This window comes from Nyctereutes procyonoides, unplaced genomic scaffold, assembly GCF_905146905.1.
Source record: "Nyctereutes procyonoides isolate TBG_1078 unplaced genomic scaffold, NYPRO_anot_genome, whole genome shotgun sequence".
In the NCBI taxonomy this organism is placed as follows: domain Eukaryota; kingdom Metazoa; phylum Chordata; class Mammalia; order Carnivora; family Canidae; genus Nyctereutes; species Nyctereutes procyonoides.
Window position 1 is genome coordinate 50,932,648 of NW_026575135.1, and position 22,606 is coordinate 50,955,253.

Genomic DNA, 22,606 nt, shown 5'->3' on the forward strand with positions numbered 1-22,606 from the left:
TGCATTTTCTAGGGTAGCACAAGGAAATAGGACTGGTCCATCTTCTCACTTCCTTGTCCATTATGAGGGCATGAAAGATACCAAAATTACAGGCTAGATCCAGCATGTCACTTGGATACCATTCATCAGTTAGTTTCATTTCCTAAAATTGAATTTTTAACAGTATGTAAGATAATAAGAGATTCCTGTAGCCAAGTAGGTCATGTCAAGGCACAGCCCACATGTCTGTCTAGTAGTTCTAAGCCACGGCTCCTTTCCTGCCATTGGCAGGCCGCCTCCCGAGCTGCCGTAAGTGGTGGGGGCCAGCCTTCCTTCCAGCACAACCAGGTTGGCTCTGAGCCCCCTCAGGTCCAAGCGAGGCCAAGGGCCCTATTCCTGAGCTCTGGCATTTCTATTAGCCCTACTTTAAGAGAAGGGAGATGTTCATCTCACCACAGAGTCGTCAACTTCCAACTCTGTGTGCCTGTAGCAACCCGAGCACCGTCTCAGGCATTGGGTGGCACTCAGTGTCAAGAGACAACCCACTGTACCTTCCAGGAGCTTCTGCTAATGAGTTCACTCACGTGGAGAGAACAAGGACTAGTGCAGACATAATAACCACTAGAGGGAAGATGCAGGTATAGTAGAAAGATGGGCTCCAGTAGAGCCAGTAAGGTTAATCAGGGTCCAGAAGTGGGAGACACTTGCAGGACCCTTGTTTGGCTAAGTCCCCTTCTCCCACCTGCAGCCAGGTAGGACCCCTTCTGCTCTGTAACTGGCAGCACCCCTGGTCAGTCTCTACAGTGGCTAACCATCGGTAGAGACTTTTAGTTCCCTGTACTGTGGTTTAATACGTCTTTCTCCATCGTTCCCAGTGAGAAGACAAAGAAGTAGTCACCTTGATCAGATTCTGAAATCATTAATGACCCTCCCGCCTCCCAGAGAATTAGACTAAATACGAGAATATTCAGTTGCCCAGAAATCTTACTTGCCCCCACCCCCCCCCAGACCTCCCCTGCTTTGCCATGTGCTGCAAATGGGCCACGGGGCCCTTGGGGGGAGGAAGGGCTGGGATTTCTAGGACTGGCCATCTTCCCTCGTCCCACTAGGCCTGTTTGCATGTGTCCACCGGACAGCAGGCAGGATCCTGGTCAGACACCTGCACACATGACCTGTTTGTACCTCGGGCTCACGGGTTCTCTTCTGTCCAGGGGAGCTATGCCCTTTGTCCTTGATCATTTCACTGTTGGCTTCTGTCCACTCACCTGCCTGCCCCAGCTGAGCTGGTGCCCTTTTCTCTTTCTGAAGTGCCTGCAGCAGTTGTCCTCTGCCCTCCCCACACATTCTTTCCCAGACATGCACACACGGACTCCCGCCACCCCAGACACACGTTTTATAGTCCAGTACAGAGGTGGTTTTTAAAAAATACTTCCAGGTATTTAACAGTGGCAAAACTGTTCCACGGCTCAGGCCCTCACTCTAGTGAGCACACAGAAAAGCAAGGCTCAGATGTGGGGTGAGGGAGACGTTAGCTGGGAGTTCTCTTTGCTGGTGGTAGTGGCTTCCTATGGTGCACCATTCTGTGCTTCCAAGAGTGGGGCATCTCTTGTCAGGAAGGTGAGGAGTCCAGAGCAAACTTGGAGTTCTCCAAGGAATTTGTTCTATTGGCAACCACTCTCTAGCTTCAGTACAGCCCTGAAGCTCCCCACCTGCCCCACTGCCCACCCCCACCCACCCGGTTTCTCCAGAGAGCCCATTCCCCAGGCAGAGGCAGTCTCCTGGGGTCTTCTCTGCTAGCTGAATCAAAGCCCAGGGAAATAGCTGATTTTCCATTGGCTCGCAAATAGGAATTCAGAAGCATCTCTACCATTGGAAAAAAATAGTGTGAATTTGAGAGATTTGAACATGGATATTTTTAAATAAGAAAGTCAGAGATACCTTAAAAGTATACTGACTCATACCACACTAAGTGAAGTGTTGCTTTCTCTTTTTTTCTCCTTTCCCGTCCTCCCTCAACAATCTCCTACTACTTCATAGGGTAGGGTTTTGAGGTGTGGGGGTTTTTTTTTTTGGTTGGGGGAGGGGAGAGGCAGGGAGTATTAGCTTAATCTGAATTTTTATAAACAGCATTTGCTTATAGATGCAAAGATGGGATACTTATGTGATACCATAATCAAACTCTTCACCTTGTCCTGAATCCTGACCTTCACTTGCCTTCCTGAGTACCTCCCCGCCCCACCCACACCCCTGAGCACCCTAGCCCTGATGCTGGTCCCTTCTCTGCCTCTGTCTTGGCCACAGAGCCTGCACTGCTAAGAGCTCCACTGTGTGAGGTCACCTCCAGGGGGCTTCCTAGGGATGTTGGTGGCTCCCAACAGTGCTGGGAACCATTCCCCAGGGAGTCCCCATGGAGAAAACTTGTTCCTCTTCCATCTTACTACCTGGAAAGGGAGCGCACTGCCCTGTGCCAGGGGCCTAGCCCAGTCTTTCCCCAGCCATGTGACCAGGCTGATTTCCACAAGTGCTTTCTCACAAGGGATGAGTTTGGCTTGAAGTGGGTCCTTCTTTTTTTTTTTTTTTTTTTTTTTTTGAGAATCTATGTGTTTCTGGGAATGAGAAATGTGGGTTTATATTTTTGGTGCTTATAGAGTGTCAGGTTTTCTGTTGGTTTGGTTTTTCAACAAAACATTTAGCCCCAGAAACTCAGTGCCTTGGCCAGGTTGCCACGAGCCTCCCTGCCAAGAGTCTGCACACGGCCCCCTCACCAGAGTGCGAGTGCAGACAAAGGCTCTGGCCCTGCTGGGCCCTGTGGCTGCAGGCGGCTCTTCCAGCCTAGCTCATAGTTGGTCCTGGGCGTCAGCTCCTCTGGGGACTGCTGAGGCATTGCTCTTTGCTGCAGTCGTTAGGAATCCATGTCACTGAATGGTAGGCATCTTAGAGCACACTTTGCTTCCTAAGAACAGGAAGGGAAAGGGTAGGGCCTGGGATAGTAGTCCTGGGTCAGCTAATTCCTCTTGCCCCTTTGACAGCTGAATCTAGAATTCAGGGCTCCTTTCAGCCAGAAGGTTGCTACAGCAACAGGATAACTGTGGGGAGGGAGGACATCCAGTGGCTCTTCAAAAAGAGCCAGTTGGTTTCATGCTCATGAAACTGGGGGGAATCCTCAACCCAGCAGGCCTCAGTAGAGTGAAACACTCAAAGATACACCCTGTCTCGTAGAGAGCTGCTGTTTCTTCCTGCTTCACCAGAACTTGAGCATTCCCTGACTAATAGGCATGTAAAATTAGATGTTACTAAGCAACAGACCATCTCGCTCTTTACCACCTCTGAGCAGGGCAGGGAGCCAGCCAGCCAGCCAGCCAGTAGTCAGGGTGATAGGGAGAGCTTTAAAGACCCACAGCCACTTGGAGAATGGCAGAGCTACTGGGACTTTCCCAAACCATCGAGGACTTGTGTACCATCCTGGGGCTCAAAGAAAGGGTCACACATATTGTCCCCACTCCGGCAGTGAGTCCTTGGATGCTGGGGCCTGACAGCTGCTATACTTGGGTGTCTTCAAAGGGAAGTGGATCCACCAGTCCACATGGCTTATGCCTCCTTTTTGCCCTGCCCCAGGTATCCCCCAGCAAGTCCTGGACCCTCAGTCTAGCTTCCTTCCAGCATCCTGAGCAGCACTCAAGTCTTGTTTGAAACGGATTTGTTTTTTAGCCAATGACGCCCCCTTCCCCTATGCGCCCAGTGCACCTGGAGTGTCCACTGCCCTTCATCTGTATCCCAAGGTTCACTTCTCTGTGACTTCCCGGCTGTCCTGTTATTTCCCACCTCATGCTTTTCTTTTCAGCTGAACCTTATTCACAGTGAAATCAGTAATTTAGCCGGCTTTGAGGTGGAGGCCATAATCAATCCTACCAATGCTGACATTGACCTTAAAGATGACCTAGGTAATTGGGGATGGGGTTTGGCACCGCCAGCTGTCAGATGAAAAGTTATGGAACCCAGAATTTAGGCTCTTCATCTTCTCAAACATCAGGTGGACAAGGCAAATTCCCAAATCCAAGATGATCACATGAGGGTAAATCCTGAATGTTTACTTGCTCCAAGCCATTTCAAATGGAAATGATCTGATGACGTCTTACTAAGTGCAATTGGCTACTTTCCCCTTGATTGTCAATACATTGCCATCTAAATTCTCTTCCATAATGATCATACTGACTGCTGGTTACTTGGGAGGGATTTTTTTAAAAATGTGTTTGGTTTTTTTTTTAGAACTGAAAAATCTCAGGTTGCTACAAAATGATAGTTTCTCCATTTAAGCCTTAATCAGAAATGACAAAGCATGAACGCACTTGAAAAGGAAGACAATTAAACTGCATCAGTATATCGTTGTCTTTAATCCACCAGCAAATTGGTTTCCCCCAAATTGACCATCTACTGTCATTTCCTCAGTTTTCCCTACAAACTGAAAACAGTATATGACTGCATGCCAACTTCATGAATTGTTTGATTACAGGATGATGATAAACAGGACAGCCTCTCTTTCTGAGTGAGTTCCTATGGGGGAAAACTCTGCCCCAGAGCCATGGTGTCTCCACGGCTCAGGGCAAGCTCGGGGTGTACCCATCAGGTGTCCCGTTCTGTGGCTTGATCTTGGTACAGATGAACTGGCAGCTCAGGGAAGGCTCCTGTCCTCTTAGTTGTGAGCCTCGCTGGGGGCAGCAGACTAACGGATGCCCATGGATGGAGCCTCCTGCCCAATGCTGCCCTATGTATGTTTTTTTAAAGCCTTTTGATCCCCTTTTGCTACCTTTGTCAGGTGGCAGATTCTTTTACCAGCAGAGATGCTCCTTCTAGAGTCCAGGCCCGACCCACACAGACTGGGTATGATAGTGGGCTGGAAACATGGGAACCAGGTCTCAAGAATGCAATTGTGTGAACTCATTTTCCAACCATATACTTTCTTTATACAGATGTTTTCTTTAAAAAAGAAAAAAAAGCCACAAGCTAGAAAAAGCAGGGATCCTATCCAAAGTATATTTTGTACATAAAATACATGAAAATAAGATTGACGAGAATAAATGGTAGACCTGGAAAAACTGTGACACGCTGAGGGGGAATATAAAGGCAATTCTCTATGCACACATACTGTTTTCTTGGTTTTTAAGAGATGTCCCTTGAAGGCAGACAAAACGGTGAATGTCCTGAGAATAAAACTCCAGCTCTGAAAGTTGCTGCCGACAAAATGGAGAAACTTGTTGTTGTGGTTGGCCTGATGGTCCACATTTTTTTTAAAACAGATGCCATGTTTTAGTAGTCGTCTCAGTGGGGTGCCAGTTTTATAGGTTTTTGCGAAGTGAAATGGGGCATTCGTTGTTTTGTTATTTCTTTTAATCTTTGGAAATGATCTCATGTGTGTGTTTCTCTTTTTTTGGACATGTCATTCGAATGTTTGATTTAAACATGTCACATTTGATATTCCTCCTCCTCCTCCTCCTCCTCACCCCCATCCACATGTGCGCACACTTCGTGGACTGATTGCCCCTTGGGCTCATATGTTGGAATCGACCAGGTAGGCCAGCCCTGCCATTGGGGCATTAGTAAATGTGCCTGTGCGTGGGTCTCGGTCCAACACAGTTGATATACATTTGTTTACCTGTTATAGTTGCAAGTTGTACAGGCTGACATTGCCTCGATCGACAGTGATGCTGTCGTTCACCCGACAAACACTGACTTCTACACCGGTGGTGAAGTAGGTAATGCCTAGCCGGGTGCTGCCGAGAGTGTGTGTGTGCATGGTCAGTCGGCCGCCGCAGACAGCTTGATCCTTTGACAGCTATGCAGGGCTGCATTCATTTCACACTTCCAGCTGTCCTGACCTCCCCACGGTCTCCCATCCCTGGGCTGTGACCACGAGAAACTACAGCTAGCTGTCAGCCAGGGTGCATCATGCAGCTCCCAGATGGGCACACTTCTGGTTTGGAAACTGGTTCAGCAACATCATTTCAGCATTTGCTTCACGAGGCACAGCTTTGTTGGAGACTGGGTTCACCCATGATTTCCGCTGCTCGGGGGATGCAGCCAGGTGGGCTGAGTGGCTTCCCAGACCACTTTGGTGCTGTCTGCATGGGTCTCTGCCCTGCCCCCACCCACACTTTGGTGTCAGAGGCATGCTTTCTTCAAGATGGTCTTAAAGCCTCAGGGAACACACTGGGGTTCTCAGACCTTAACTGCATGAATATCACCTCATGCTGATGTGGGGCCCCCAGACTTCTCGAGACACACTCTCCTAGACCCAGAAAGCCCCTTCCTGTTCCCTGCAGCTGACATGCATCCTCATTTGGCTTGTGGCACTCACCAGCTGAGGGTGCAGCGAGGGAGAGAGAGGGCCAGGCTGGGGGCTGAGCAGTGCAGTTGCAGACTTGCCGCAGAGTGTCAGAGAGTGCCCTGCTTTACAAAGATGCTGTGGTGCTTACGTGAGGAGGGGGCATCCTGATGTTTTGGCAAAAAGGCACAAGGTTGGAGCTAGTTGGAAGGAGCTTAAATCCCAGACTTGCCGTTACTGGTTATGGGGGCTGGACAAGTTACTTAACTCCTCAGGGCCTTAGTTTTCCTACCTATGAAAGAGTGATCATGATGAGCATGATGTTCAAGTAGACAAAGCACCTTGTCTTGTGCCTGCCCCATGGTCAGTCCTTCCTGTCTGGCATCTATGATTTGTCTGGCATCTACAGTAGATGAGCTGGTCCCAAGAACAGCACGCTGGCTGTAGATTTGAATGTCACTTTCTCAAGTGGTGCCCTTTCTAGTAGGGGCAAAAGTGAAGTCATCCTGAAGGCTGAGGCTACCAGGATTTTCCTGAGCGTCCCAGACACTGGAAGTACAAAAAGTTTAGCAATCTCCGAGGCTGTCCAGTCCTGTTTAGTGTCACTAGCAAAGTCTGCTGTTCGCAGTCTGCCCTAGCCACTGCTATTTGGGCTGATTGCTCTCCTGGGCATTTTGGATCTCAGACGGGGATGAGAAAGACAAACTGGACGGGAAGTCCGGATTCGCTAAGTCTCCCAGGCCAAAATGAGAACGGGCTGTAGGCAATTAAAATAAACTCCACTTTCACAAGATTTTGGAGGAGTTTAAGAGCTCCTAAGTCAGGCAGCTTAAGAGAAAGATACTCCCTTTCTTAACCAAATGAAAGCTTGATGGGAGGGAAGTACTTATTTGGAGGAAAATAAACAGAATAAATCTTCCTGCCAGGAGCCACTAAGGCCTGGGGTCATCCTGCCATCCAGGATTTGGGGTGAAATGGAAACTAGCAAACTTCCAGTGCAAAAGTATCTCCCCCATGCCCAAGGAGAAGAGAAAGCCCACCTTTCTTTGCTGGGGAAGGCATGTGTTCAGCAGGATTAGCAACACCAGGAGGTAGAGCTGGAGGCTTTGAGATGGGAGCAAGAGCCAGTTTTGGGGTAACAGGCAAAGAACCTGCCCTTCCCAGGAGTCTCCTTGGAATCGTGACAGTGCTAATACTTGCCCCTGAGATGGGCCTGCCCTCCCCCCACTTAGATGTACAGGGCAGGCACCAGTAGCCTCGGTGACATGTCAGTAATCTGGCTCTGAGAGTTTGCCTGAGGTCACGTCGCCGTTGCTCATAGACACTGTCACAGATGGACAAGAAGCTCAGCAGGGTCCAGATGGCTTGAGTGGCCTAGGAGGACCCTAAATGACTGTGTCAGAACCCAGGTCTTCCAAAGCCCACCTCCGTGCTTTTTCTCCATGAACCAGTCCAGACTAGTACTGAACCCACATATCTTTTATGATACCAAAACAATGACAAACCAGACTCAGACGTGGTCTCAATTGGTTCCAGCTCCCACTCTGGTGTGTGAGAGGGGAAAAGAGGAAGCTAGGATATGACCACTCCATCTCCCCCATTGGGTGTGAATTCCTGAGCCCCGAGACTGCTGGAAGAAGGAATGCCAGTGCAGGAATGCTTAGCCCCATGATTAACTCTTACCCATCACAGTTCTTTCTAACAGTGAAATAGACCACAGGCTTAGCCTGACGTTTGTCCAAGCCTAAATTCTCGCTCAGGCTGTTTTGAACACTGATACTTATGCCTGCTTTCTAAGCATGAAATAATGTTCTTGTTCTCATGGGAGTAACACATGTTTATGCTTGGGGGCAAAGAAGCCAATTGCTTTATGATTAACCCTGAAGTGAAGCCTAAAACGCCAGAGTCTTACCTTATGAGTGTTGACAATACGGTTGAAATGGGCCTGTTTCTTGTTACAAAGTACACGTGTGTCTACATGAACATGTGCATACATATGTGTGTGTAGGGGTCCAGTCCTGATGGGTGTGATTGCCTGCAACCTAGGGTTCAGTTTTTAAGTTTGGGAAATGCATTGAGTGTATTTTAACGTGCAAATTTTCACTTCTAATTAAAGCAAGATTTAATTATAAGTAAGAATTTTAAAGTAAACACTCTTCCTAAGATAAAACACCTTTTTTAATGATAAATCAGCCCATTTTCTTAATACTGTAGACTTGAGAGAGGAGTTGGTAGTACCAGTACAATACTGATTTTCTTTTATCTTCCAAATTTCTTAGTGCCCCTCCCCTGCCCCCCAAGCGTATGTACAATAGAGAACTCAGCCCTAAGATAGCTCTGAGTAGAGCAGCTATGCTTCCCTGCCTCAGGCCTGAGTGGTGGGCGGTAGTGTTTGGAACCCTGCAGTGTTTGGGACCCTGCAGGTTCAGACTTAAGATCCATTTTTCTCAGTTGCATGCTATTTTGAGTGAGCCTGTAATTGGGCCTCACTCCTCCGGGTTGTATCCTCCAAGTGTGCACTCCCTGCAAGATGGAGGTGCCCGTGAGGCCTGACCCTGCTCCCTGATGCCCACTCCAGCCACCTCCCTGATGCTGGTCTTTGTCAGAAATGTACTACAGCTGTCTCAGTGGTTAGAAGTCTCTGGAGTGGAGGTCTTTTCTCTCCTGACTCCTCTGCCATGTAAAGCAACTGTGGTTGCTTTCCGAGACAGGTAAAGGCATGAAGGTGGTCTCGGCTAATGAGGGATGCTGGACCCCACCCCTAGCATCCCACGCTAATCTCTCCCCAAAAGCCCGGCCTTCACTTAGAGCTCTGCAGGGGTGACGGCCTTTTGGTGAGGTTTGTTCACGCACCCCAGACTCCCTGCAGCGGGCTGGCACACAGGTCAGGGCCTGCCGTTACCGAGGTGCTGATTTGTGACTGTGCCCCCACCATGCGCTCCTCTTCCTCCTCCTTGATACTTCCTGGGGTTAGTGCACACCTCCTCAGACCTCGTCCCGGAAGGGTGACTCCAAAGAGAATTTGGGCTGGCGCACTCTGATGTGCCCTGACATACTACCAGGTGCTAAGTGCAATGTAGAATATTCCAAGATAAATGGTGAATCTTAAGGGGAGTATTTTATCCTCTTGTGAGGAAAAGTACTTTAAAATGTGCAAAACTGATGAATCAGAGCTTAAGGAAGACTGAGACCCCATTCTGGCCAAACCTAAGAGGATGATGTTTTCACTCGGTTTGAGCGCTGCTTGCTGTGCCACATGAAGCACTGAGCCAGCAGATGTAGGAGGGCTTGGTAAGGTCGTGTGGGCCCTCGGCTTTCATAGCAGGAACGGAATACTGAGTGAGATTGCTAATTCCAAAAAAGGTGTGCTGCCTACCTCACTGGATTTAATCTTGAAGATCTGGCCCTGAACAGTTCGATCACCTTCCTTTCACATGGTACAAGGTCGCCTTTAAGCTCTGCTTCTGAGGTTGCCTTCCTTTACCTAAAGTGATTCTCAGTCATTAGTGTGATGAAGGAAATACTGTCTGAAGCCATTTTTTTTGTTTTTATTATTATTTTTTTTTTTTTTGTATTCACATATGATGGCAAAGCTGCAAAATAGGAACGAAGCACACTAATAGTGCTGGTCCAGAGGTGGCCAAATGTGAATGCTTTCTTCCGGGCCTGCTGTCAGGGGGAGACCTGGCTCCCTGATGGGAGCATGGTATGCTTCCCCCAAAGCCTCCTTATTTGGGGGTTCTCCCCAGAGACAGAGAAGAACATCTAGGGGAAGCATGAGCTCAGAAGCCAACATCATCTGGTTTCTCAGGGCAACAAATAACATGCAGAAAGGCATGCTTGCAATGAATAGGCATGTCCCATGTCCCTCACATCTCTGGCATACCCAGGATTACCCTGAGCCACTCCCAAAAGTGAGACAGAAGAGACGGCTCAGTGGTAATTGGCCACTGGTGGGTCCTTTGTAAATACCACTTTTTACAATTTAACCAAAGCTTGGTTCCTGTTTTGCAGCCGTATGGAAATTTAGTTGGTCAGATCATTTGAAGTATGTAATCACCTGACATGCTAAGTGTCTGTGTGTGCCCCGAGACACAAGAAGGGCAATCTGACCTCACCCTGTCCTTGTCTAGGAAACACGCTGGAGAAGAAAGGTGGCAAGGAGTTTGTGGAGGCTGTTCTGGAACTCCGAAAAAAGAACGGGCCCTTGGAAGTAGCTGGAGGTGAGCTGGGGAAGCACCCTGCTTATCTGGGTGTGGTTTGTGCAGCATCAGGAGAACCAGGTTCTGAGACCTCTTGGGATTCAGAGATGCAGGTCATGCAAACCTGTCTCCCTAGCTGGAGCCCCAGGGACTCCTGTCAGCTTTACAACTTGGACTTGCCACATGCAAGTTGTCGGCGGGAAGCCTAAGGGTTGTGAAAACCGCCTTTCCAATTTTTTTCTTTATTGCTCAAAATAGCTTTTAAATGTTTGATGTCTAGACCTCTAATTTTAAGGAATTACAGCAGCCCACTTTGGCAAAGCTAAGAGCCGAGAATTGTAGATAGTGATACTGAGCCATCTGTGGAAGTGCTGGGGAGAAATGCAAATTAATCATTTTCATCAGCCATCTGTGTTTTCCATGGGAAAAATAAAAATAGACATTTTTCATTTGCCCATCACACCTTTCCTGATACCAGGGGTAAGAAAACGACTTGGAACCTGGTATAGGGAGAAGGATTGCAAAGAGCTGGAGGTAGATCCTTCTTTCTGCTGCTGGCCTGGATTTTGAAATCTGAGGTGGTCAGTAGGATGTGCAGGACAGATGGCCTCCTCCAGGGCCTGGATGTCCAAATAGTGGGGTGAGGCCCGGTTCATTCCACCAGCTGTGTGAGGACAAGCCAACCTTGTCCTTGCTTGGGGCTCCAGCTTCTCTTCATGCTTGATGGTCCCCACTGCCCATTTTTTTTTCTTTTTTTAATATTTTATTTATTCATGAGAGATACAGAGAGAGGCAGAGACATAGGCAGAGGGAGAAGTGGGCTCCACACAAGGAACCTGATGTGGGACTCAATCCCAGGATCCCAGGATCATGCCCTGAGCCGAAGGCAAACGCTCAACCACTGAGCCACCTGGGTGCCCCCGCCCCCAATGCCCATTCTCTCTTGTAGATCCTATTTTTAAAATGAATATTAACTACAGGTGTCAACAGTTACTATGTGACTGCTACACAGTCCCTCTCAGAGGGCACATCAGTGACCCTCTTTCCCCAATCATCCTGGGCTAGGCACAGAGCCTGGGGTGGAGAGTAGGGTAGCATTCCCTCTGCTGATCTGTGCCTTTGATCTCTGCCCTGCCCAACCCGTAGCCAAGCTTGGCTACGAAGGGGTATCAGGGCAAGTTATGTTTCCAAGCCCTTCTAGGCATTTCCACCAAAGTCCCATATGGAACAAGGTAGGACCCTTGTGTCATTAACTACCCAGCCAGGGGCTCCTGGCCTTTCCTCAGTTCCTTCCTGGCACCTCTCTGTGCCAGCCCAGAGGTCCTTCCTTTGGGGTGACCCCCAGATGGAGATGTGACAAGAGGCACACTGGTGCTGCCATGTTCCAAACTCAGCTGGTGACACTGAGCCATGGCTGAGGCAGACTCATGACAGCATGGCTCAAGACCTGTGCACCTGTTTTCATAATTTATTTCATTCTTGATATTAAGATCTGTTTCACAAGATTGTTTTAAAATATTTTTAAACATGCAAAGGTAGTAACATAGCCCTGCTGCACTGTGCGCAGGTGTATGATCCCTGTTGGGGTGGTTCTTTCCCATCCTTTCCCACGCATCGTTGAGCAGTGACTTCTCCTGAGGACAGACCAGTGTGTAAACCCCGCAATCTCCCCTTGCCTGTGAGTCAGCCCTTCTGCCCAATCAGTATCTGCTATGGTCAAAACATACTTTGAAGCCCTCCCCCTGAGGGCGGTTCTTCACCAAAAAGGCTCAGGAAACAAACCACAGTGGTGGTATGGAGACCTCAGTGTGGTCTTCTACAGAAATAGAGCACGCAGCCCTCCCCAGACCCAGTGACCCGGAACTGCCAGCTTTGCGGTGCATCTTTGGGGAAGGGAGTTGCAGAACATGTTCTGGAAGACCCTGAGTTGACCTGTTACCCTTGCCCCGGGGGATGGGGGGATGGTGGTAGGAAGGTAGCACACCTGAGACGGCGTGGGCATGTCTTCAAGACCAGAAATAAGCGTATTGTAGAAGAACGGTTTATTTCTGTTGATGCTAAGGGGGATCAGTGAGGGAGAAGAGGAGCTGCCAGCCTTGTTGCTTCAAGGTTCATTAAATGGAGATAATTAGGAACTATCTGTACACGAGTCCATTGGAGAAATGGGGCTTGGAGACCCCAAAAGGTAAATCTGAGGGTGCAAAGGGTCTGCCTCCAGGAGGATACAGAGGGGGATCCCTATAATCGTGGCTAAAGTTCCTGTCAGTGACGTATCCTCATGCCAGCTCTCCAAGAGGTGGGTCTTGGCCCGGTGTTTCCCCTGAGAAGACTAGCCATGGAGCAACAATTTGCATTTGGAGCTGACCTCAGAAGCACAACCAGCAGGCAGGTGCAAGATACAGGGGAGCCCAGGAGATGTGCTACAGCTGGAGGGGTCTGCATTGGGCATCTGGGGCCCTGTGCCTTGCAGAGGGACAGAACTCACTATTCTTGTCTCGTCCCCTCCAGCTGCTGTCAGCGCAGGCCATGGCCTGCCTGCCAAGTTTGTGATCCACTGTAACAGTCCGGTGTGGGGTGCAGACAAGTGTGAGGAACTTCTGGAAAAGACGGTGAAGAACTGCTTGGCCCTGGCAGATGACAAGAAGCTCAAGTCCATCGCGTTTCCATCCATTGGCAGTGGAAGGTAAGTGCACATGGCCTGTGGTGTCATTAGTGGATGTGCTCAGTGGCATATTGAGACCATCATCGTGGAGGTCTGGAGGTTGCTTCCAACCCCCTTGCTTTAGTCGAGAAGACCCAAAGCCAGAGATAAGGAATAATACAAACACGAATGTCCGAAAGTGACCTCGGGGTGTACTAGGACCATCAGAGATGCTGGCTTAGATAGTGAAGTTTCAGGACACAGAGACACAGGTGTGGGGTGAGTGGGGAGGATAGGGGAGGTATGAATGCGGGGATGCTTGTCACAAGAGGCGCCCCCCCCCCCCCAGAACCCCAGCATTCTCTGAGCAAAGCCCTCTGCCTCTTACCTTTGTTTTCCCAGGCATCCTTCACTTTCCCCACACCTGTGCTCTCTGCCTCTCTGTCCTGCTGTTTCACTGTGAGGGATGGGCCTGAGCAGGCACTTAAGTACCAAACAGGGCTGGGCCCAGCCCCCTCTGGGTGTATGCTCCAAGAGAGGAGAGGGCCTTGGGAGCTCCATGGCATGTGGAAGAGGCTGTGACCCACTGCCCCTCCCATCACAGGGTCCTCCCTGCTGCAGTCTATGCTGCATACCTCCAGAAGGCTGGCAGTCTGGATTGGGCCCCCGAGGTGATGGGAAACTGGCCTGCAGAGGCTGCAGTGGGGATATCTTGGGCTTGAGAACGGCTACAACCTGGGGCTCTCTGTACTGGCCGTGGCTGTACCTGGGGCATCCCATCCAGAGCGCGCGGCTCCTTGGGTCAATCCCTCAGGATTAGGCCGGGCTTTAGGTGACAGCACAGTGACTTTCCTTGACACCACAGGCTGCACCCAGTGAGCCTGAGGATCAATCCTCAAACCCCTTCCTTGCATTTATAGCAAGCTCCTCTTTTCAAAGCACTTCCCTTCTGAACCCATGGGGAAGATAGAAAGTGGAGCTTGCTCTTACCGTCTTGGCCAAGCTTTGTAACTGCCTTCCTGAACGCTGCTGTCACTGAGTTTCCACACCTGCAGTCACAGAGCTGGCCCTGGGCAGGCTTCCTGTCCTATGACCTGGGGAGGGTGGGGGGTCTGCTCAAGCAGAGCTTTGACACTGTTCCCACAGGCGGACAGGCATGGCCACTGGGCCCCAGGGCTTTCTGTGGCCTGTAGACATTGTGTAGTGCTGCCAGGACTTACCAGAGGACTGAAAGGGGGAAGAGCTGTGGCTAGAGCCTCTGTCACTGGCCACCCCTATCAGCGGCAGATGCTCCCAGGCGGTGGGTGTCTCCCCTCCCCACTCCTGTAGTTCTGAGCAGCCAAGCCATCCAGTACCGGGTCCTACTTTTGCGGTCCTCGGTGCCAGTACAGTGAGCTCTGTCCTCTGCCTTACTAGCAAAAGGCAGCTGCCACATTCCCACATATGTGTGGGAGGAGAGGAACCCTCGAGGAAAGCTCATGCCAGCATCCCTCCCTCATGCATGCCTACGCTCTCCCTGCCCTGTATGCCGAGTGCCATTTTACTGCCAAAGTGAGGGATGCCCACCCATTGGTTTGGAGTGTCATCTGTGCTTCCAGTCACTACGGTTTCACATTCTGTTCTTTTGCCAAAGGCCGATGTGGAATGTAACTTTAAAACACTATTTAAATGCCTCTTAAAAGTGAAAGGAGATAGAGCATTGGAAGCTCCTTGGTTGGCTCCTTGTCCTGTCAGGACACATGGCAAAGAAGCAACCCAGCAAGCACCGCCCGGCTTACACTTTCCCCCAGAACTAGGGAGATTTGTAATAGGTGCCAGAGTCCATTCAAAACCATTTTGGACAAAGTCCTTGTGAACCAGAGCGTAAGTAGCCAGCTTCCTGCTTCCCCCATCTCCCCTTTGGCACTGTGCTGCTGTGTGACCCCAGCTAACCAGGTTAGACTCTCTGTCCTGCCTTATCAGTGAGCGAGGCTCTGGGGACTGCCCTTCCTCACAGATGGCTCCAAGGCTCAATTAGTGCTTCGGATGCACTTTGATCTGCTCTGATGAAAGGTGCTTCCGAAGAAAGAAGCAATAGGAGCCTTTATTGGAGGTAATAATTTCATATTCTTTCATATGGCTATTGGGAAACTTTTAATTGAAGCATAAAAGTAATTCTCTACGTTTTTCATGGAGTAAAAAGTTTTTAAAAACAATCAATTGAAAGCTTTTAAGAGGGCAGAGTGCCAAAGGCAAGCACATGTGCACCAGCCACCATCCCCACATCTGTCAGGCAGACCTTGCCCCACAGAGCCATGTAAACAGCTGCCCTGTCTTTCATGAGTAAAGATTGGGATTACACCAGAGCCGGCCTGTAAATCACAGTGGGTTTTAGGAGGGGAAATAAAACAGCTTGTTTGTGGCATCCAGTGTCTCCGGCATAAAAGTCATGTTGGAATTAAAACAATATAAATGCAAACATGTTGGTAAAGAGCAGTGGGAACACTTTCTCTCAGCCAAGGCCCAGCATGTGGAGAATGACTGCAGCCTCACGCCCCCTCCCGCGGCCCGTTGGCCCCAGGGCCAACCGTCAAGCCCCCTAAAGGTGAAACCCTGGCCTTGGGGAAACCACCTCTAGCCTCTGGATATCCTGTCCTTGGTCACTGCGGTCACGGTATTTATGGATACCTACACTCTCTCAGCTCAGTTTGACATTCAGGGACAGCCTGTCTCTGGAGGGGTGGTATAAAGGCAATAGGAAGTTTGGGGTTTTGATTAAACTCTCCTTAGATTTATGAGCTTAAAAGACCAGCCAGTTTGTGTTTTTCAAGCTACCATTTATGGGTATTGCTTCAGTCCCATGTACTGTGCTAAACCCTCAGTCTGCATTATCTCTCAACACCACCACCAGGTGAGCACTGTCATTAATTCCACTCAAAGCAAAAACAGCCCAAAAGATGAAAAGGGTTACCTTACCCGACGTGACACAGCTTGGACTGGGTAGAGCCAGAATTTGACTGGAAGTCCTTGGCATCAGTGTTGGGGAGATGAGGGCACATGGAACCTCTTCCTCCTGTCTCAATTGGTCAACAGACCCCTTTTGCCCTCCACCGGACGATCACCTCACTACCTGAGTGTACTCTATAGGAGTGGATTCTAGGGAACCTTGGAAAGGAAACTGCACCCTGGAATGCTCTGACCTGCCTCGGCCTAGCCCTCAGCCTCCCTCCACCCTGAGAATGGGCCATTGAAGAGAAATAGGATGGAACGAACCTGAAGGGGGAGGATTATTTATTAGCCTAAAAACACCCTGGAGCGAGAGAAGAGGTCACAGTGGGCTGTGCCTATACCCTCCAGAACTGTAGCCCACTGCTCTCAGCTGACAGCCTGGTCTTTACCTCCGAAACGAGTGGCCTTCAGGTGGGGCAACTTGACCAAGGCAGTTTCTCCAAGCTACACAGAACACAGGAAAGTGCAATGCCCCAGGAGCACAGTGTGAGAGAGACCCTTATCCTAGCAGAAACGTGACTCCCAGGGGCACAGACACTTTTCCAGTGTCACGCAGCCTTCCAAGCCATTCAGCTCTACACTCTCCCAGACTGCCAGGACCATTAGATAGGTGGACCAGTCCACCTCAGACACCAGCGTCCATCTAGAATCCGCCTTTAATCCTACCCTGACTTCACAGGCAAGCTCCTGGACTGGCTCCTCCAGAAAATCTGCCTGGCCTCCCTCCCAGGACATAGCTTCTCCCCACAGGATTCTCCAGTGTCCCCGATCAGCCTTTTTCAACACTGCTCTGGGCCCATAGTCCTATGTCCCTGCCAGAGCCAGCCCTACAGGGGAGCTCACCGGTAATGGGGATGCCTGGTGATGCCCCATCCATTATGTGGGGGCTCAGGAGCACTGGGGGAACTTCAGCATCATCTGTGATGTGGCCTTTGTGAACCAAGAATCCCTGTCATCCAGGTGGAAGGGAAAGAAACAACCAAGATGTAGCTCCCAGCTATCACTGACCAGGCTGACCCAAAAACACCAGATAAAGAAAGCCTGTGTGGTCCCTTGTACCAGTCTAGGGAAGCTGAGGCCCAGGACACTGGAGAAGGGCTGTTCAAGACAACTGGACTGACATCAGGGGAAGCTTAGACATCCCCTTAGTCTGCTCAAGGTCAAAGACAGTGGCTGCAGGGTAACTTAAGGCACATGCTGTTCTCACAGTCCCTGTAGGCCCTGTGGGGGCCCAAGTGGGAAGAGAAGGGACACGCACCTCTTGGGGACATCAGCATCCCTGGTATCAGCCTGTGTATCCATAAGGTGCCATTGTACAGGCATGGACACTAACACTTGGAGAGGTTAATGCCCCAGCCCCAGGGCGGCTGGTATTCAACCCCAAATCCCCACTAGAACAGAAGCCTGTATCCCCTTTTGCTTTACTGTGTCTTGGGAACGGTGGGCATGTGGTCTTCTCCAGAAGATGGACAAAATGCTATCAGGGGGCAGTGGGCCCAAAGACTTGGCCAAGCAGGGATGTCCATTCAGGGTGGCTGCAGCAAGGGAACCCAAGCAGCCAGGAAGCCAGGAGCGGAGCAAGATATCAGGCCACTGAGCTCCTGAAGCTGGCTCATGCTGCACCAGGGCTCCTGTGTCACCTGGCCACGTGGTGCGTGCCAGCAGTTGTGGCCGACAGGCATCACAGACCTGCCAACAGCTTTCTGGGGGCCTGATGCCAACACAGCATAGGGAAGGTGCAGTGACGAATGCTGTCATGGGGCCTGGGAGGAAGGCGGTTTTGCACCACATGAGCCTTTACGAAGACCCTGCAAGACTGCCTGCTGTAGGGAATCCTGCAGTTTATCTTGTTCACCACTCACGGCCTCCTGAGATAGCAGGTGCGTGAACTACCCACCTGCTCCCCTGGATGGGCAGCGAGCCACAGAGGCAGGGCCTAGACTCAACTGTGTGGCTCTGTGGCCTGAGCCCCTGGAGAGTGGGAGGACTGCCCAGGCCACTATGTGTGCCACAGCTGCCCCTGACTTGAGTGTACTGGGCCTGCTGTGTAAAGCAGTCCTGGGACACCATCTACTTGTACGTTCCATTTTGCCGCAAACCCTTCTAACTGTGGCTCCGAGATACACTTTGCAGCCCTGACAAGCTAAGGAAAGCTCTTACCTTCCCTAGTCCTTCCTGGCGGCCTGTGTGGTCTGCAGCAGCCAGTCCCGTAGCTGGACTTCCTGAGCCTGTGGGGGCCTAGGACAGAGGGGAGGGGTTTGTCAACAGGAGATGTTTGGAGAAACAAATGAAACTCACATGTACCCAGCCATGATCCTAAAAGATCCTTTTTCATGCTCTGTGAGCAGTAGGGCCTGCAAGGTACGGATACTGCAGGTGTAAAACCTTCGATTCCCACCTTGCTCCCCCACTGACAGGTTCCTACCCATGGGGCCCACCCTATGAGCGCAGATTACAAAGTCCATGTGGCTGCGTGCAGAACAGTGGTTCTCATGGGTATTCCCTACACCTGGTGGAGCCCAGGACTCTGCACTTGGACAAGCCCTCTCTGATTCTGGGAGAGGCAACAACTGAGAACCATCAACACACAGGAGCAGGACAGAACATTCCCTCACTGACAGTGACTTTTCCAGAGTCCGAAGAGGGGGGACAGGAATGGAAAGCTACCGGAGACAGTCTGAGTCAGCAAGTGCTGGAGTCTGGCAGGAGCACCAGGCATGCCTTTGGTCTGCAGGGCACTACGTCTCCCCCAGCTCGGGCACCCCAGCCGTAGCATGGGTGAGGGCAGCAGGCTGGTGAAACAAACCACCAGAGGAGGGGGGCTGCGGCCATCAGGCAGGCACCTCGACGGCAGGGAGAGTCAGTCTACAGGCCCTCACCTGAGCCCAGTTCCCCCTGTGGGCATGATGCAGAGGTCAGAAAGGCACCCTTACTGTGGGATCTGGGGGCATGGTCTTGGGCTTCCAGGGCCGAGATCAATTCCTCACAGTCCTGCTCAGCCCCAGCGGCAAGGCCATGTCCACGCACGATGCTCTGCCTGGACTGGAAGCTGAGTTCCCTTGGCAGGAGCCCCAGCTACTCCCAGTGATGGTCCAGGCTTCCCGTCCTGCTGCAGCTCCCAGGAGCTCCCCACTCCTGCAGGTCAGGCCACTGGCTGCCGCCTCCTTGGGGCTTACTCACCAGGAATGAAATGAGGGGCTGTAATCTGGCAAGTCCTTTGGGCAGCAGCTGAATTTACAGCAGGAAAGTAAATATTTGCTCTTTGGGAGATACTTAAAAGGGGGCCTTATTCCAGTGACCCCATGATCCTGTATCTGCACAGCCCTCCCCAAAAGCTGGCCTTCATCCCACTCTCAGGAGCAGGACTGAGTGAAGGGCAGCCCCTCTGCACCCACGGACTCCCCACAACACTCGCGTACACACATGCCCCTGGGAACATGCTCACTAGAGATGCACCCCTAAAATGGAAGGTCGAGTTCATGTCCTCAAGCACTTGCAAACACGTGCCTTGTTCTGAACAACCTATGCTGTGAAAATTGGCAGGAGATGACGGCCAGGCGTGGGGAGAACAGTTGCTTCCCAAAGCTCCTTCCCAAGTCTGCTAGGGAAAGGGGCAGAGGGGAATGACTTGCCTCATGTGTCCCACCTCTCCCACCACACACAGCAAAACCCTTTGTTCTACATGGTGTCCACCACCCTCCGCCCTGCCTGCCTCCTGGTCACCCTTCCTACTCTGGTGGTAGACGTAGCGCCCAGGATCTGCTCCAGAGGAATGTGGGCCGTGGCACCTTGCTAGCTGGCACAGCTCTGCAGCTCTTCATGGACAGTCCTGTGTGTGCTGGCTGCTTTGGGGGTGTGCCATGTGGCTGACGAGGATCTGCCTGAGCGAAGGATCGTTTGCAGCCCACTATCGACCATGGGCCACTCTGCATGGAAGCATGCCCTTGGTGACATCCCTTGTCTGCTAAGGATTAGCTTCACTTCTGTAGCACCCAGAAGTTACTAGGGATCCATCTTCAAGCTGGGCAAAGCCCTGTGTGATGGAAAGCAAGTCCTCAGACTGTTTTCACCTGTAACTCTAAGGTGCTCTGAGTCCTGACAACAACAGTAAGTGTGGCTCTCCAGGGGAGCCAGCCAAGGTACTTCACAACTTACAGGCACTTAGTGAGCAAGGCTCAGAGTGTTCGAAGACATTTGAAAACCTCTCACCTTGTGGCAGGTACCCCATCTGGAGGAGAGGTGGAGTCAAAACTGGCAGGTTGGCTCAGCACTTTGGCTACCAATAGTCCCCAGGCTCAGGGCAGTTCAAAGACTGTAGACCTGCCAATGAAGAAAGAGATCCCCATGAAAATTGGCCCCAGCCTCACACCCGAGTATCCTTAACTGTACACAGGGCCAGTAGGATCTGAACCCAGGGCCACTGGCTCCAAAGCTCACGTCATTCCTGCTGGACTAGGCAAGCTGCTATGTTCCTGCCACTGTCCTGGGTCACCTGGGTCCTGTACCTGCAGGGTTGATCAGGGTCGGTCTCAGGCACTGAGGAGCAAGTGGTGTCAATTGTTCTAGGCCTCATTTGAGATTTTTTTTAATTTTTTTATTTTTTATTTTTTTATTTATGATAGAGAGAGAGAGAGGCAGAGACATAGGCAGAGGGAGAAGCAGGCTCCATGCACTGGGAGCCCGATGTGGGATTCGATCCCGGGTCTCCAGGATCGCGCCCTGGGCCAAAGGCAGGCGCCAAACCGCTGTGCCACCCAGGGATCCCCCTCATTTGAGATTCTTAAGAATTCTGTGCACCTACCCTTGAAATTGCCACCTGACATTTAAGTGGAAGTACGCATGAATTCACAGCCATTTGGCCTGGAGTCTTGGATGTTGTCTCTTGAGATGAAGGGGTCTCCGGCCCAAGAGTTGTTCCCCATACCCCCAGCTCTCCTATGCCCTGGCCTTCGGGTGTTGCAAGCTAGGGTGCTCTGGAATGCATCCTGGGCCCGCAGCTCCAGCACCTATGAAGTGAAGGGTGTAACCATCCTACCTGTGTGCATGCAGAACAGCTCCCTCCCGGGGAAGCTCCTGCCTCCAGTCGTCCCATGGAGTGAGCCCCAGAGCTGAGGGTCAAGCCCAGTGCGAGTCACAGTGATGCTGGGAGAGGAAACACAGGAGCTGGAGCTACCCTGGGGAGACTTAACGCCCAAAACGCAGATCCGGCGTGTCTGCTGGTTTGCTTTCTGAAAACCCGCCGTGTCCCCTTCCTCCGAGGGCACAGAGGACCTTGTCCTGCAGGTCCCAGCTCTCCGCCCACTTGTCTGTCCCGTGTGGCAGGTGTTGGTCTCTTTCATGCCTGTGCATGGGCAGCCACAGGACCCCACGCGCCCCCCCCCCCCCCCAGTGGGCACCGAGGCAACACAGACAAAGCACAACACTCGCCTCAGAGCCTCGGGGAGGGAGAGGGGCAGGGCCACGGCCCAGCGGTCTCTCTGGCAGCTGAGCACTTTTCTCTCCCGCAGGAATGGTTTTCCAAAGCAGACGGCAGCGCAGCTGATTCTGAAGGCCATCTCCAGTTACTTCGTGTCAACAATGTCCTCTTCCATCAAAACGGTGTATTTCGTGCTCTTTGACAGCGAGAGTATAGGCATCTACGTACAGGAAATGGCCAAGCTGGACGCCAACTAGGCTGAGGAACTACAGAGCCAGCCTGCACCGTGCCCCTGCCTCCACCTTGCAAGAAAGAAAGAAAAATCCCCTTCACTCCTGTTGGGAGGCGGGACCCTTTCATTTCCAATTTTGCTCATCTAGGGAAAATAAGGTTTTGGTTTCCAGTTTTGTTTTTGACCTTCTAAAATGTTTTTACGTTAGCACTGATAGTTGGCATTACTGTTGTTAAGCACTGTGTTCCAGACCGTGTCTGACTTTAGTGTAACCTAGGAGATTTTATAGTTTTATTTTAATGAAATCCTGCTTGACGCAGAACAGCGGGGAGAGCAGTGTCTTCTACGTGTGGCCGAATCCAGGAAGCCTGTTTTGTAACCGTGTGTTGTGGTGCTTTATTGTACACCCAGTGGCGTTCTTTTTACTATAATGTTCCTTTTTTTTTTCCTCAAGAAGAAAAATCATGAATTTGCAGCAGACTTAATTTTTTGTTTACTTTTTGTCTTAATGATGGATTTGAAAATGAAAGATTTAAAAAGGCAGAACAGAATCTGTTGTCCTTAATTATATTTGCAATTTGGAATTTGTGTGAATTGATTTAGTAAAATGTTAAACCGCTGTTGTGACTGGTGTGTTTCAAGTTACTGTGCCATGAGCCCTGGGTGGGCTTCTCTCCTCACAGGGTGGGGGACTAGGTGTGGCTGCTGCACCCGGTCCTGCCCCCTCCCCCCGCACCTCCCTGGAAGCACCCCAGGGCCACTGCTGCCTGGACACAGGGGCATCTTCAGTCCCTAACAGCTGGTAGGGGGAGTTCATGTGAAGTCCCTC

The 22,606-nt window shown here is 51.0% G+C and overlaps 1 protein-coding gene across 4 annotated transcripts in view; it reads left to right on the forward strand.

Annotated features, from left to right (window-relative positions):
- LOC129494535 (core histone macro-H2A.1) overlaps positions 1-22,397 on the forward strand; it is a 78,775-nt gene extending 56,378 nt beyond the window's left edge. For 2 of the 4 annotated variants that reach the window (XM_055301449.1, XM_055301450.1), the window contains exons 6-9: positions 5,639-5,729; positions 10,432-10,521; positions 13,009-13,183; positions 21,637-22,397. In XM_055301449.1, the coding sequence (XP_055157424.1) occupies positions 5,639-5,729; positions 10,432-10,521; positions 13,009-13,183; positions 21,637-21,802 (522 nt within the window). In that variant the 3' untranslated portion in view covers positions 21,803-22,397. Of the gene's footprint in view, positions 1-3,820; positions 3,921-5,638; positions 5,730-10,431; positions 10,522-13,008; positions 13,184-21,636 lie in introns of all 4 variants that reach the window. The other 2 variants (XM_055301447.1, XM_055301448.1) reach the window with 1 other exon arrangement.
- The last annotated feature ends 209 nt before the right edge of the window (positions 22,398-22,606 follow it).